This window comes from Eublepharis macularius, chromosome 3, assembly GCF_028583425.1.
Source record: "Eublepharis macularius isolate TG4126 chromosome 3, MPM_Emac_v1.0, whole genome shotgun sequence".
Classification (NCBI taxonomy): domain Eukaryota; kingdom Metazoa; phylum Chordata; class Lepidosauria; order Squamata; family Eublepharidae; genus Eublepharis; species Eublepharis macularius.
In genome coordinates this window covers 189,530,964-189,544,829 of record NC_072792.1, presented here as the reverse complement: position 1 = coordinate 189,544,829, position 13,866 = coordinate 189,530,964, and the positions used below count along the sequence as shown (strand labels likewise).

Below are 13,866 nucleotides of genomic sequence, written 5' to 3'. Positions count from 1 at the left end.
TAGGGTTGGAAGCCCATGAACTGAAAGTCCCAATTATTATCGAGCAGATGGACGGCTCTAGCATGAATCCAGCTGGTCTAGAGACAGAGGGGGTGCCCACGGGGATGGGCAAGCATTGGGAAAGTTGCTCTTATGTTATGAGTCAAGCACCCAAGTATCCACTCTTCCTGGGCAGTAGATGGCTTTGGGACCACGACCCTTATATTAATTGGGCAAAAGGAATTATTGCCTTTGATCGAGAGTATTGCCAGAAACATCATTGGAGATTGGAGTGGGGCGGGGAGGCCCTGGCGAACATGGGGGTTGCCCTTTTATCCACGGAGGAGCTAAATCTTATCCTTCTAGAGTACCGGGACATGGCTCAAGCCTTTAGTGAGGAGGAAGCGGATAGCCTGCCGCCTTATCGGAATACAGACTGTGCCATTGAGTTAATCCCAGGGGAAAGACTTCCCAAAGGGAAATTGTATACCATGAGCCCGGCAGAGAGACAGGAGCTCAGAAAGTTCATAGATAAGAACTTGGAGAGGGGCTTCATCCGACCTGCCAGCTCCCTGCATGCGGCCCCTGTTTTGTTTGTGAAGAAAAAGGATGGGGGGCTCAGGCTTTGCACAGGCTTTCGAGGCATCAGTGCTGTATCTATGACCAACGCCTATCCGATTCCGTTAATCAGAGACCTGCTCCGTGTGGTGACGCAGGGTAAGATCTTTTCAAAATTAGACCTCAAGGATGCTTACTTTCATGTCAGGATAAGGGAAGGGGATGAATGGAAAACCACTTTTAATACCCCCTTAGGCCAATAGGAATATCTCGTAATGCCGTTTGGCTTAAAAGGGGCCCCTTCGGTTTACATGACGATGATCAATGAAGTTCTGCATGAATTTTTATATAAGGGGGTCGTTGTTTACCTAGATGATGTGCTAATTTATTCAGAAAGTAAAGAGGAGCATGTGAAACTAGTCCGAAAAGTGTTAGCCGCCCTGATGCGCCACAAGCTCCTAATCAAACTGTCCAAACGTGAGTTCCATAAAAAAGAGTTGGATTATTTGGGCTATTGTATCTCGGGGAAAGGATTAAAAATGGACCCTGCTAAAGTCAGAGCAGTGCAGGACTGGCAGACGCCCACCACCCGAAAGCAATTGCAATCATTCCTGGGATTTGCTCATTTTTACAGACAGTTGATTGAAGGCTTTGCCCAAATCGCCCTCCGTCTAACGGATTTGCTTAAAACAAAAGGGAGAGGGGAGCCAGCCAATAAGCCAATGGCTAAACTCGGGTGGGGCCCAGACTGTCAGTGGGCGTTCGACATGTTAAAGGACCGTTTTACCACAGAGCCAGTTCTGCAGCACTCCAACGAGAACTGAGCCTTCATAGTTCAAGTGGATGCCAGTGACTCAGCCATTTGGGGGCATTCTCATGCAGGAGGGGGAAGATGGCAAAGTACGGCCGTGTGTGTATTTGTCCCATAAGTTCACAGAAGCAGAACAAAACTGGAGTGTGTGGGAGAAGGAAGCGTTTGCCGTAAAAATTGCCCTCACCACCTGGTGCCACTGGCTGGAGGGAGCGCGGCACCCGTTTCAGGTGTGGACAGATCACAAAAACCTAGAGGCGCTCCGCACGCCCCGGCATCTCAATGCTAAGCAACTTCGCTGGGCAGAGTTCTTTTCAAAGTTTGACTTCACTTTAAATTTTTTACCGGGCAAGTCTAACTTTCTGGTGGATGCTCTCTTGTGCATGCCCCAACATCAGAGCAGAAGGGAGGAGACTATTGACACAGTATTTCCCCCCACCCAGTTGGGAAGAGCAGTTACTACACGTAGCCAAGCAACCAAAAAACAAGATAGCCTCGAGGGGTGGAAAGCAAAAGTGAAAAGTGAAGTGGAAAAGGAGGGGGAGCAAGCGCCCACAGAGAAAATGACACAAACGGCTGCTGGAGAGTGGGTGAAGGGAGACAAGTTAGACATCCCAGCTAGCTTGAGGAAAGAGGTGCTGCAACAATGTCACGACGCTTGGACCGCTGGCCATTTTGGATACCTAAAAATGTTGCATTTAGTACAGAGACAATTCTGGTGGCCCAGTATCAGGAAGGATATGTCCCAATAAGTGGCGTCCTGCCATACTTGTATCATGGCGAAACCTAGGAGGGGAAAGCCCCTGGGGCTGTTACAACCCCTGGAAACCCCCTCCAGGCCCTGGGACGTCATCTCCATGGATTTTATCAAAGAGCTGCCCCATCTAAGGGTTGCACATGCATTTTAGTAGTGGTGGATTTGTTCTCAAAACAAGCTCATTTTATTCCTTGCACCACTATACCGACTGCTAAAAAGCTGGCCATCTTGTTCATGAAGCACATTGTAAGGCTGCATTCTTTTCCTTCCAAGATGATCTCGGATCGAGGTGTTCAATTTGTTGCCAACTTCTGGCAGGAGCTTTTACAAGTGGTGGGCATTGAACCAGGATTCAGCTCCGTCCATCATCCCGAGAGCGACGGGCACGGAAAGAACGAATCAGGTGTTAGAAGAGTTCCTCTGATGTTATATTAATTTTCGGCAAGATAACGACTCAAATTCTGCATCTGGCTGAGTACGCCTATAACAATTTGGTTCACAGCTCAACAGGAGAGACCCCCTTTAAAATTGTACATGGGTATGAAGGATTAGCATTCCCCTTTGAAGGACAGCCAGAATCCAAACGTGCGGGGGACTTAGGGGAATGGTGGATCTCCCTCACAGAGCAATGGACTATTATCCAAAAGACTTGGACCAAAGCAAAAGCAGACTACAAAAAGTATGCCGATCGCCATCGTGTGGCGCAATGGGAATTGCACCCTGGAGACAAAGTTTATGTTTCTACTAAGAATTTCAGATCAGAGCAACCCAGTAAAAAGCTGGGGCTAAAGTATCTAGGACCTTTCCCAATTAAGCGAGAAATCAACAATGTGACAGTAGAATTGGAATTACCAAAGAATCTACACCAAGCCCACCCCACCTGCTCAAAAAGGCACCTTCCCCAGATGAATGGCATCCAGAAAAGCCAGTGCCTCATCCAACGGTAATAGATGGCCAAATCCACTACAAGATAGATCCTGGATTCTAAACGCAGACACAACAAGACTTTTTACCTGGTCAGGTGGAAGGACTTTGAGGAAGGGTTTTGTGAATGGGTGGAGGCTTCTCATGTAGATTCCCCTAAGCCAATCACTAAATTCCACAAGAAATATCCTGAGAAAGCGGGGGCTGAAGGGTGAGGGGAAGGGCCTTAAGGGAGGCAGAATGTCAGAGTGTCAGTTTGCTCGTCAATTCTCTAACCAGAGTTACGCCATATTATTTTGCTATAATCTGTAGGTGTTTAGTTTTTCTCCCTCTTGGCCCAGGTGGTGCCCAGGTCGCATATAGCCATGGGAGTGAAATGTTCTTATCAGCCCGTTCCAGCCGAAGACCTTGACGTCTTCCCATGCCTTCACAGACAGGACTAAGGGGGGAGGCTGGGAATGGGTGTTTGAAGAGTTGTAACTTTAATTTTATGTGTCATTCTCAACAAAGCTTTCGTTCAGCCAAGGGTCTTATGCCTTTGGATTGTGTACACCTGTATCCTGAGCATAGTCTTCCAATAAACCTGTTGAAACCAAGGAACCTTGTGCTTCTTGCCGAAGGGGGGAGACAGACTCTAGATAACTGGGACTCCGTAGTCTGACACTGGCATACAGATGGAAGGCCCAGAGATATGGATTCTCTCTCGATGAGACGACTGGGCACATGTTCCTCAAGTGTCGGAAGAGGCAATGCTAGTTGGGCATTATAGTTCTGAAAGGCGGAGCCAGCGGAGATCGCTCCGGAGTGGACAGCTTCTCTCACAGCCCTCTGGCTGCGAGAGGGCCAGCCAGCCCCACCCTGTAGGCGAGGCTGAAACTGCCACAGCTGGATGCTAAGGGTGGAGAAGAGCCCAGGTATCCCGGAATGGGCTGTTGGACATGTCAACTGGTAAGAGGGTCGGGCAGCCCTGGAAAGGTTGGAGCCTGGGAGAGGGACAGGGAACCTATGCGGGGTGAGCCTGGGGGTGGGTGAAGTGAGAAGGTAGGTAGGCGGAGCTCAGCTATGATTCGACACAAACGGTCTTCACTGAGCCTGCCCAGCTGCCCGAGGACTGCATCTATCAGTTATTTCTTGTCTGCAAAATGGCTGGAAGGCAGGATAAAAGGAGACAGAGAGAATGGTCCTTTACCCTTTGGCTTTTTTCTGCAGGCAGCTGGGCTGGAGGAGGAGGAGGAGAATTCCTCCTCCTCGATGATTTCATCCAGCACCTGAGAGAGAGAGAAGACATTGTAATATTTTGCAAGTAAATCAGTTCCTGTCTTTTATTCCTGCTGGTCAATGTGGCGTTTGAGTGTTGGTGACTGTGGGTTGAAATGAGGCCTCTGGACGGGTGAGCGGAGGGCGCTGTGATGGGAGGGTGGCTGGACCTTGCGGACTGGAGGGAACTGCAGTTGGCAGCCAGCATGCTGAGAGAAAGCATTCATTCTGGATAAGTCCAGCCAACTTGGCAAAAAACCCAAAGGGGGTCCCATTCTGCCAAGTTCAGGGTGGGCAGCCGTGTTGGTCTGCAGAGCAGGAATGGAGTCCGATGGCTCCAAAGAGACCAACAGGGTTTTTAAGGTATGAGGTTTTGAGGGTCAGAGCCCCCCCTCTTCAGAATAAATGGACATCAATCAGACTTGCAAAGCCACAACCCCCCCAAAAAACAGTGGGAATGTTCCAGAACATTCCATTGCTGACCTAGGGGTGGCTCTCCTCAGACAGAGAAACTTCTAGGGGTGGGCACAACAACCTGAGGGTGCTGAAATGGAGTTCGTTCACAAATTCAGAACAATGGACCTCCCCATCCTTGGGCAGAGGATTCTTATCTCATCACAGGTGCTAATTTCTGCTCTAATCGAGCTTCCCTGAACGTTCACATCCTAATGCCCTCTCTTGTAACCACCCTCCCACCTTCTGGCTGGGATGTAAAGGCTCAAGGATTTCCATTCCTACTCATAGCTGAAGAAGAGAGCTCTGACTCTCAGAAGCTGACCCCGGGACCTTGTAGGTCTCGAAGGTGTCTCTGGGCTCCAATCCTGCTGTGCTACCAGACAGGGTAGGAAATTTCTCCCCAGCCTCATCAAAGGCACTCCCCCAAAGTGGAGCTCATGGGCATAGTGATTCCTGCTGCTAATTCCCCAGGAGCTCTCCACATTTGCTACCAAAGAGGATGTGGCTGGCTAAGAATTCCCACCTCCATTCCCAAAGAAGAGAACTTTTTCTGGCTTCAGCAGACACGGCTGCCATTGGAAGATGACGACGATGGGAATGCATCTATCTCACCCCACGCTTCTGCCTCATCTCCCTGGCCTGGACTGACGTGGGATTGGGAATCCTGGCCAGAGGCCGCCTTGGGCTCCCTCCCTTACTTCCTTCCCATCTCCTGAGGAGCAGTGAGATCTAAGTGGATGAGTCTCTTTGTTGACTAACTCCTTTACTCACCATAACTGAGCCACTGCAGATTTTGCGAGTTGGTACTGTGGATGAAAATAACAACACAATCAGTGATTCTGCATTGGCAAGCTCATTGCTAGTTCAGATTCTGTGGGACATCAACCATCCCTGCTTTGAGGTCTCCATGCCCGACATAAAGCTGGAGAGATTATCCCCCTTTCGAGCCTACGACAGGCAGAAATCCCCCAAATCTCTCCTTCATGTCCTTGGATTTTCTGTTAACAAAGAGAGGGGCACTGTGTCTGCTTAGTGTGGGGAAATCATCCTAAGTTTGGAAAGTGAAAGAAGGAAAACAATCCTTGCCCAGCAGAGGAGCCTCTGCATTGGCCCATCCCGTCCACCTGCAGGAATTTCCCAACCGGGACCTAGCAATCCTGCAAAGCTCCATATTCAAAGGCACCTCTGCCTCTTCCCTTGCCACTCGCCACCCTCAAGCTTCCAGGTAATGTGCAGAAGGGATTCCTGATTTTCTATATTGTACTCCCACATCAGTACCATACTGGCTCTCAGGATCACAGTCAAGAGAAAAAGATTCTCTAGAGGGAGTTTTTGAAAGAACTTTGAAATCTCAAAATCTGCTTGAGATGCCGATGGTAGATTTCATCCTGGCCTACAGATGGAAGGCCCAGAGATACGGATTCTCTCTCTAGCTGGGCATTGTAGTTCTGAAAGGCTGAGAGGGCCAGCCAGCCCCACCCTGTAGGCAAGGCTGAAACTGCCACAGCTGGATGCTAAGGGTGGAGAAGAGCCCAGGTATCCCGGAATGGGCTGTTGGACATGTCAACTGGTAAGAGGGTCGGGCAGCCCTGGAAAGGTTGGAGCCTGGGAGAGGGACAGGGAACCAATGCGGGGTGAGCCTGGGGGTGGGTGAGGAGAGAAGGGAGGGAGGCGGAGCTCAGCTATGATTCGACACACACGGTCTTCATTGAGCCTGCACAGCTGCCCGAGGGCTGCGTCTTTCAGTTATTTCTCGTCTGCAAAATGGCCCTGAGGTGTTCCCTATCTGCCGCAGGAGAACAGCCTCTGGAGGAATGTTCTTTTTTTCTCTGCGGGTAAAAGAAAGGAGTGCTGATTGCTTCAGAGTATCTGGTCTCCCCCCTTCCCCCCTTCAGTTCTCCTGGCAGAGTCCCTTGGGTTGCAAAGGGGGGCTGCCCAGGCCACCCTCAAATCTTCTGCCTTGAGCTTCTTGGATAGAAGGCAGGATAAAAGGAGAAAGAGAGAATGGTCCTTTACCCTTTTTTTTTCTCCCGGCTCTTTTGGTGGAGGCGGAGATGAACTCCGCCTCTGTTATTATTTCATCCTGAACCTGAGAGAGAGAAGACATCGTATTATTTTGCAAGTAAATCAGTTTCTGTCTTTTATTCCTGCTGGTCAATGTGGCGTTTGAGTGTTGGTGACTGTGGGTTGAAATGAGGCCTCTGGACGGGTGAGCGGAGGGCGCTGTGATGGGAGGGTGGCTGGACCTTGCGGACTGGAGGGAACTGCAGTTGGCAGCCAGCATGCTGAGAGAAAGCATTCATTCTGGATAAGTCCAGCCAACTTGGGAAAACCCAAAGGAGGTCCCATTCTGCCAAGTTCAGGGAGGGCAGCCGTGTTGGTCTGCAGAGCAGGAATGGAGTCCGATGGCTCCAAAGAGACCAACAGGGTTTTGAGGGTATGAGGTTTCGAGGGTCAGAGACCCCCCTCTTCAGAATAAAAGGACATCAATCAGACTTGCAAAGCCACAACCCCCCCCAAAACCAGTGGGAATGTTCCAGAACATTCCATTGCTGACCTAGGGGTGGCTCTCCTCAGACAGAGAAACTTCTAGGGGTGGGCACAACAACGTGAGGGTGCTGAAATGGAGTTCGTTCACAAATTCAGAACAATGGACCTCCCCAGCCCAGGGCAGAGGATTCTTATCTCATCACAGGTGCTAATTTCTGCTCTAATCGAGCTTCCCTGAACGTTCACATCCTAATGCCCTCTCTTGTAACCACCCTCCCACCTTCTGGCTGGGATGTAAAGGCTCAAGGATTTCCATTCCTACTCCTATCTGAAGAAGAGAGCTGTGACTCTCAGAAGCTGACCCCGGGACCTTGAAGGTCTCGAAGGTGTCTCTGGGCTCCAATCCTGCTGTGCTACCAGGCAGGGTAGGAAATTTCTCCCCAGCCTCATCAAAGGCACTCCCCCAAAGTGGAGCTCATGGGCATAGTGATTCCTGCTGCTAATTCCCCAGGAGCTCTCCACATTTGCTCCCAAAGAGGATGTGGCTGGCTAAGAATTCCCACCTCCATTCCCAATGAAGAGAACTTTCTCTGGCTTCAGCAGACATGGCTGCCATTGGAAGATGACGACGATGGGCACGCATCTATCTCACCCCACGCTTCTGCCTCATCTCCCTGGCCAGGACTGACGAGGAATTGGGAATCGTGGCCAGAGGGCTCCTTGGGCTCCCTCCCTTACTTCCTTCCCATCTCCTGAGGAGCAGTGAGATCTAAGTGGATGAGCCTCTTAGTTGACTAACTCCTTTACTCACCGTCACCAAGATGCTGAATATCACATCTGATGAATCTGTGGATGAAAATAACAACACAATCAGTGATTCTGCATTGGCAAGCTCATTGCTAGTTCGGATTCTGTGGGACATCAACGATCCCTGCTTTGAGGTCTCCATGCCCGTCACAAAGCTGGAGAGATTTTCCCCCTCTCGTTCCTGAGACAGGCAGAAATCCCCCAAATCTCTCCTTCATGTCCTTGGATTTTCTGTTAACAAAGAGAGGGGCACTGTGTCTGCTTAGTGTGGGGAAATCATCCTAAGTTTGGAAAGTGAAAGAAGGAAAACAATCCTTGCCCAGCAGAGGAGCCTCTGCATTGGCCCATCCTGTCCACCTGCAGGGATTTCCCAACCGGGACCTAGCAATCCTGCAAAGCTCCATATTCAAAGGCACCTCTGCCTCTTCCCTTGCCACTCGCCACCCTCAAGATTCCAGGTAATGTGCAGAAGGGATTCCTGATTTTCTATATTGTACTCCCACATCAATACCATACTGGCTCTCAGAATCACAGTCAAGAGAAAAAGATTCTCTAGAGGGAATTTTTGAAAGAACTTTGAAATCTCAAAATCTGCTTGAGATGCCGATGGTAGATTTCATCCTGGCCTACAGATGGAAGGCCCAGAGATACGGATTCTCTCTCGATGAGACGACTGGGCACATGTTCCTCAAGCGTCGGAAGAGGCAATGCTAGCTGGGCATTGTAGTTCTGAAAGGCTGTGCCAGTGGAGATCGCTCCGGAGTGGACAGCTTCTCTCACAGCCCTCTGGCTGCGAGAGGGCCAGCCAGCCCCACCCTGTAGGCGAGGCTGAAACTGCCACAGCTGAAAGTTAAGGGTGGAGAAGAGCCCAGGTATCCAGGCTGTTGGACATGTCAACTGGTAAGAGGGGCGGGCAGCCCTGGAAAGGTTGGAGCCTGGGGGAGGGACAGGGAACCAATGCGGGGTGAGCCTGGGGGTGGGTGAGGAGAGAAGGGAGGGAGGCGGAGCTCAGCTATGATTCGACACACACGGTCTTCATTGAGCCTGCACAGCTGCCCGAGGGCTGCGTCTTTCAGTTATTTCTCGTCTGCAAAATGGCCCTGAGGTGTTCCCTATCTGCCGCAGGAGAACAGCCTCTGGAGGAATGTTCTTTTTTTCTCTGCGGGTAAAAGAAAGGAGTGCTGATTGCTTCAGAGTATCTGGTCTCCCCCCTTCCCCCCTTCAGTTCTCCTGGCAGAGTCCCTTGGGTTGCAAAGGGGGGCTGCCCAGGCCACCCTCAAATCTTCTGCCTTGAGCTTCTTGGATAGAAGGCAGGATAAAAGGAGAAAGAGAGAATGGTCCTTTACCCTTTGGCTTTTGGCGGCAGGAGGCTGGGCGGGAGGCGTGGATTTCCGCCTCCACGCTGATGTTACTCATAACCTGAGAGAGAGAAGACATCATATTATTTTGCAAGTAAATCAGTTCCTGTCTTTTATTCCTGCTGCTCAATGTGGCGCTTGAGTATTGGTGACTGTGGGTTGAAATGAGGCCTCTGGACGGGTGAGCGGAGGGCGCTGTGATGGGAGGGTGGCTGGACCTTGCGGACTGGAGGGAACTGCAGTTGGCAGCCAGCATGCTGAGAGAAAGCATTCATTCTGGATAAGTCCAGCCAACTTGGCAAAAAACCCAAAGGGGGTCCCATTCTGCCAAGTTCAGGGTGGGCAGCCGTGTTGGTCTGCAGAGCAGGAATGGAGTCCGATGGCTCCAAAGAGACCAACAGGGTTTTTAAGGTATGAGGTTTTGAGGGTCAGAGCCCCCCCTCTTCAGAATAAATGGACATCAATCAGACTTTCAAAACCACAACCCCCAGAAACCAGTGGGAATGTTCCAGAACATTCCATTGCTGACCTAGAGGTGGCTCTCCTCAGACAGAGAAACTTCAAGGGGTGGGCAAAACCTGAGGATGCTGAAATGGAGTTCGTTCACAAATTCAGAACAATGGACCTCCCCAGCCTTGGGCAGAGGATTCTTATCTCATCACAGGTGCTAATTTTTGCTCTAATCGAGCTTCCCTGAACGTTCACATCCTAATGCCCTCTCTTGTAACCACCCTCCCACCTTCTGGCTGGGATGTAAAGGCTCAAGGATTTCCATTCCTACTCATAGCTGAAGAAGAGAGCTGTGACTCTCAGAAGCTGACCCCGGGACCTTGTAGGTCTCGAAGGTGTCTCTGGGCTCCAATCCTGCTGTGCTACCAGGCAGGGTAGGAAATTTCTCCCCAGCCTCATCAAAGGCACTCCCCCAAACTGGAGCTCATGGGCATAGTGATTCCTGCTGCTAATTCCCCAAGAGCTCTCCACATTTGCTCCCAAAGAGGATGTGGCTGGCTAAGAATTCCCACCTCCATTCCCAATGAAGAGAACTTTCTCTGGCTTCAGCAGACATGGCTGCCATTGGAAGATGACGACGATGGGAACGCATCTATCTCACCCCACGCTTCTGCCTCATCTCCCTGGCTTGGACTGACGTGGGATTGGGAATCGTGGCCAGAGGGTTCCTTGGGCTCCCTCCCTTAATTCCTTCCCATCTCCTGAGGAGCAGTGAGATCTAAGTGGATGAGCCTCTTCGTCGACTAACTCCTTTACTCACCTTAACTGTCCGACTGCGAGATGGAACTGTGGATGAAAATAACAACACAATCAGTGATTCTGCATTGGCAAGCTCATTGCTAGTTCGGATTCTGTGGACATCAACGATCCCTGCTTTGAGGTCTCCATGCCCAACACAAACCTGGAGAGATTTTTATTTTATTTATTTATTTATTTATTTATTCAATTTATATACCGCCCATCCCAAGGGGCTCTGGGCGGTGAACAGTTAAAATCGATAAAAACAAAAACTAAAATCAATATACAAATAATAAAACAAATTAACAAAGTGCAGTGGTGGGGAGAACCCTCCCCCACCCCAAAGGTGGGAGGCCGACATGGCACCGCCCCCTTCAATCACCAAACGCCTGTCGGAACAGCTCTGTCTTACAGGCCCGGCGGAACGATAATATGTCCCGCTGGGCCCGGGTTTCCATTGACAGAGCGTTCCACCAGGCTGGGGCCAGGACTGAAAAGGCCCTGGCCCTGGTTGAAGCGAGGCGGGCTTCCTTAGGGCCGGGGACCACAAGTAAATATTTGTTCGCTGATCGGAGCGATCTCCGGGGAACGTACAGGGAGAGGCGGTCCCGAAGATATGCCGGTCCCAACCCACTCAGGGCTTTAAAGGTAAGAACCAACACTTTGAACCTGATTCGGAATTCAACCGGAAGCCAGTGCAGCTGGTGCAGGACAGGTGTGATATGTGACTGGTAAGATATACCAGTCAGGACCCGTGCCGCCGCATTCTGGACCAGTTGTAGTTTCTGGATCAGGCCCAAGGGTAGCCCAGCGTAGAGTGAGTTACAGTAATCTAGCCTGGAGGTGACCGTTGTGTGGATCACTGTAGCCAGGTCCTGGGGTGTCAGGTAGGGGGCAAGTTGCCTGATCTGATGAAGATGGAAAAATGCAGACTTGGCAACCGCCGTGAGCTGGGCCTCCATCGATAGGGAGGCATCCAGGAGCACACCCAGACTCTTTACCACTGGCAAAGTTGCCAGTGGTGTCCCATCCAGGACAGGGAGCTGGATACCAACATCTGGCAGCCCCCGTCCCAGCTGCAGGACCTCCGTCTTCACTGGGTTCAATTTCAGCCTGCTCTGTTTCAACCATGCCGTCACAGCCTCCAAAGCTCTGGCCAGATTGTCTGGGGCCGTGTCTGGCCGGCCGTCCATCAACAGAAAAAGTTGGGTGTCATCTGCGTATTGATGACAACCCAGCCCAAACCTCCGCACCAACTGGGCGAGGGGGCGCATATAGATGTTGAATAACATCGGGGAGAGTATCGCCCCTTGGGGAACCCCGCACACCAAAGGGTGACGGGCCGATAGATCTCCCCCGAGTGCCACCCTCTGTCCCCGACCCTGGAGAAAGGAGACCAGCCACTGTAAGACTGTCCCCCTAATCCCCACGTCGGCAAGGCGGCTGGCCAACAAATCATAGTCAACCGTGTCAAACGCTGCTGTGAGATCAAGTAACACAAGCAGCGCTGACCCGCCTCGATCCAGATGCTTGCGAAGGTCGTCTGTGAGGGCACCCAAGGCTGTCTCCGTCCCATGGCCAGGACGGAAGCCAGACTGGAATGGGTCCAGGACTAGAGCATCATTCAGGAATTCCTGCAGTTGTACCGCCACCGCCCGCTCAATCACCTTGCCCAGGAACGGGAGGTTCGACACTGGGCGGTAACTGGACGGGTTGGTGGGGTCCAAAGATGTTTTTTTCAGGAGAGGCTGCACTACCGCCTCCTTTAACGCTCCTGGAAAAACCATAGAGCTCAGGGAGATGTTAACAATGGCCTCCAAATGGTCCCGTAGCCCCTCCGAGCTGGCCTTCACCAGCCAGGATGGGCAGGGGTCCAGAGGACAGGTGGTTGGCCTCATCCCCTGCAGGATCCTGTCAACATCGTCCTGAGAGAGCAGCCTGAAAGGATCTAATACGGACCCAGAAGACGGCCAAGGGGTCTCCAGTTCCCTTACTGTATCAACAGTGGGCGGCAGGCCACGGCGAAGGGACAAGATTTTGCCCACAAAATAGCTTGCAAAAGCCTCGCAGCCAATAGTCGAATTAAGAATTTGGTGGTCTCCCTGAGAGAGGGAGACCAAGGACCGAACTGTTCGAAATAATTGAGCCGGGCGTGAGCTAGCAGACGCAATGGAAGCAGTAAAGAAATCCCTCTTTGCTGCTTTCACTGCCACCTCATAGGCTTTCATAAACGTCCTATAAGATGTTCTTGCCTCTTCGTCGCGCCCCTGCCTCCACACTCGCTCTAGTCGTCTCAGAGACCGCTTCATCTGGCGAAGCTCCTCGGTAAACCAAGGAGCTACCCGTTTGCGGGCTCGGAGAGGACGGCAGGGGGCAATAGCGTCGATGGCTTCGGAAAGACGGCCATGCCAATCATCCACCAGCTCATCTAACGTACTGCCAGGGGGCATCGGATCCTGCAGAGCCGCCTGGAAACCAATTGGATCCATAAGCCTCCGCGGGCGAGCGTAAATCCGCTCACCGCCCACCCGGGAAAGGAGCGGCATGCTCAGACGAGCCTTCAGAACAAAGTGATCTGACCATGGCACTGCATCATAGGCATCCAGGACCACCATCATCCCTGCCCCAAAAATCAAATCCAGCGTGTGACCTGCTTGATGCGTGGGAGCTGAAACAAACTGGGAGAGTCCCAGGGCCGCCATGGAGGACACTAGGTCAATGGCCTGCATGGAGGCATCGTCGTCAGCATGGACGTTGAAATCCCCGAGAACCAAAAGTTTTGGGAATTCCAAGGCCCAGCTGGCCACCGCCTCCAAGAGACCAGACAGGGAAGATGCAGGTGCAGTAGGCGGTCGGTACACCACGCATATTGCCAACCTCTCCTCGGCGTCCAACGCTAGGCCCACACAATCGATGCCAGTAATTTTTGGGGTGGGGAGTGGTCTGAAGGAGAAAGACTCCCGAATGAGCAAAGCCACGCCTCCCCCCCGACCACTTGTCCGGGACTGGTGGAGGACCGTACAACCTGGGGGGGGGGGCTAATTCTTTCAAAGCGACCGTCTCGTCCTCCCTCACCCAGGTCTCGGTCACGCAAGCCAGGTCCACATTCAAGGCTGCAAGATAATCTTGCAGCGTTTTGGTCTTATTATTTATGGACCTGGCATTGCCCAGCGCCAGTGTCGGAGAGTGGTTTAATATCCTAGCCCCACAACAGGTATATC

The 13,866-nt window shown here is 51.6% G+C and overlaps 1 protein-coding gene across 1 annotated transcript in view; it reads left to right on the top strand.

The window, feature by feature from the left end:
• Positions 1-296: 296 nt before the first annotated feature.
• The window catches only part of LOC129326441 (erythroblast NAD(P)(+)--arginine ADP-ribosyltransferase-like), a 59,904-nt gene continuing 46,334 nt past the window's right edge, over positions 297-13,866 (top strand). The window contains exon 1 of the mRNA XM_054974601.1: positions 297-696. Coding sequence (XP_054830576.1) covers positions 297-696 — 400 coding nt within the window. The remainder of the gene's footprint in view (positions 697-13,866) is intronic.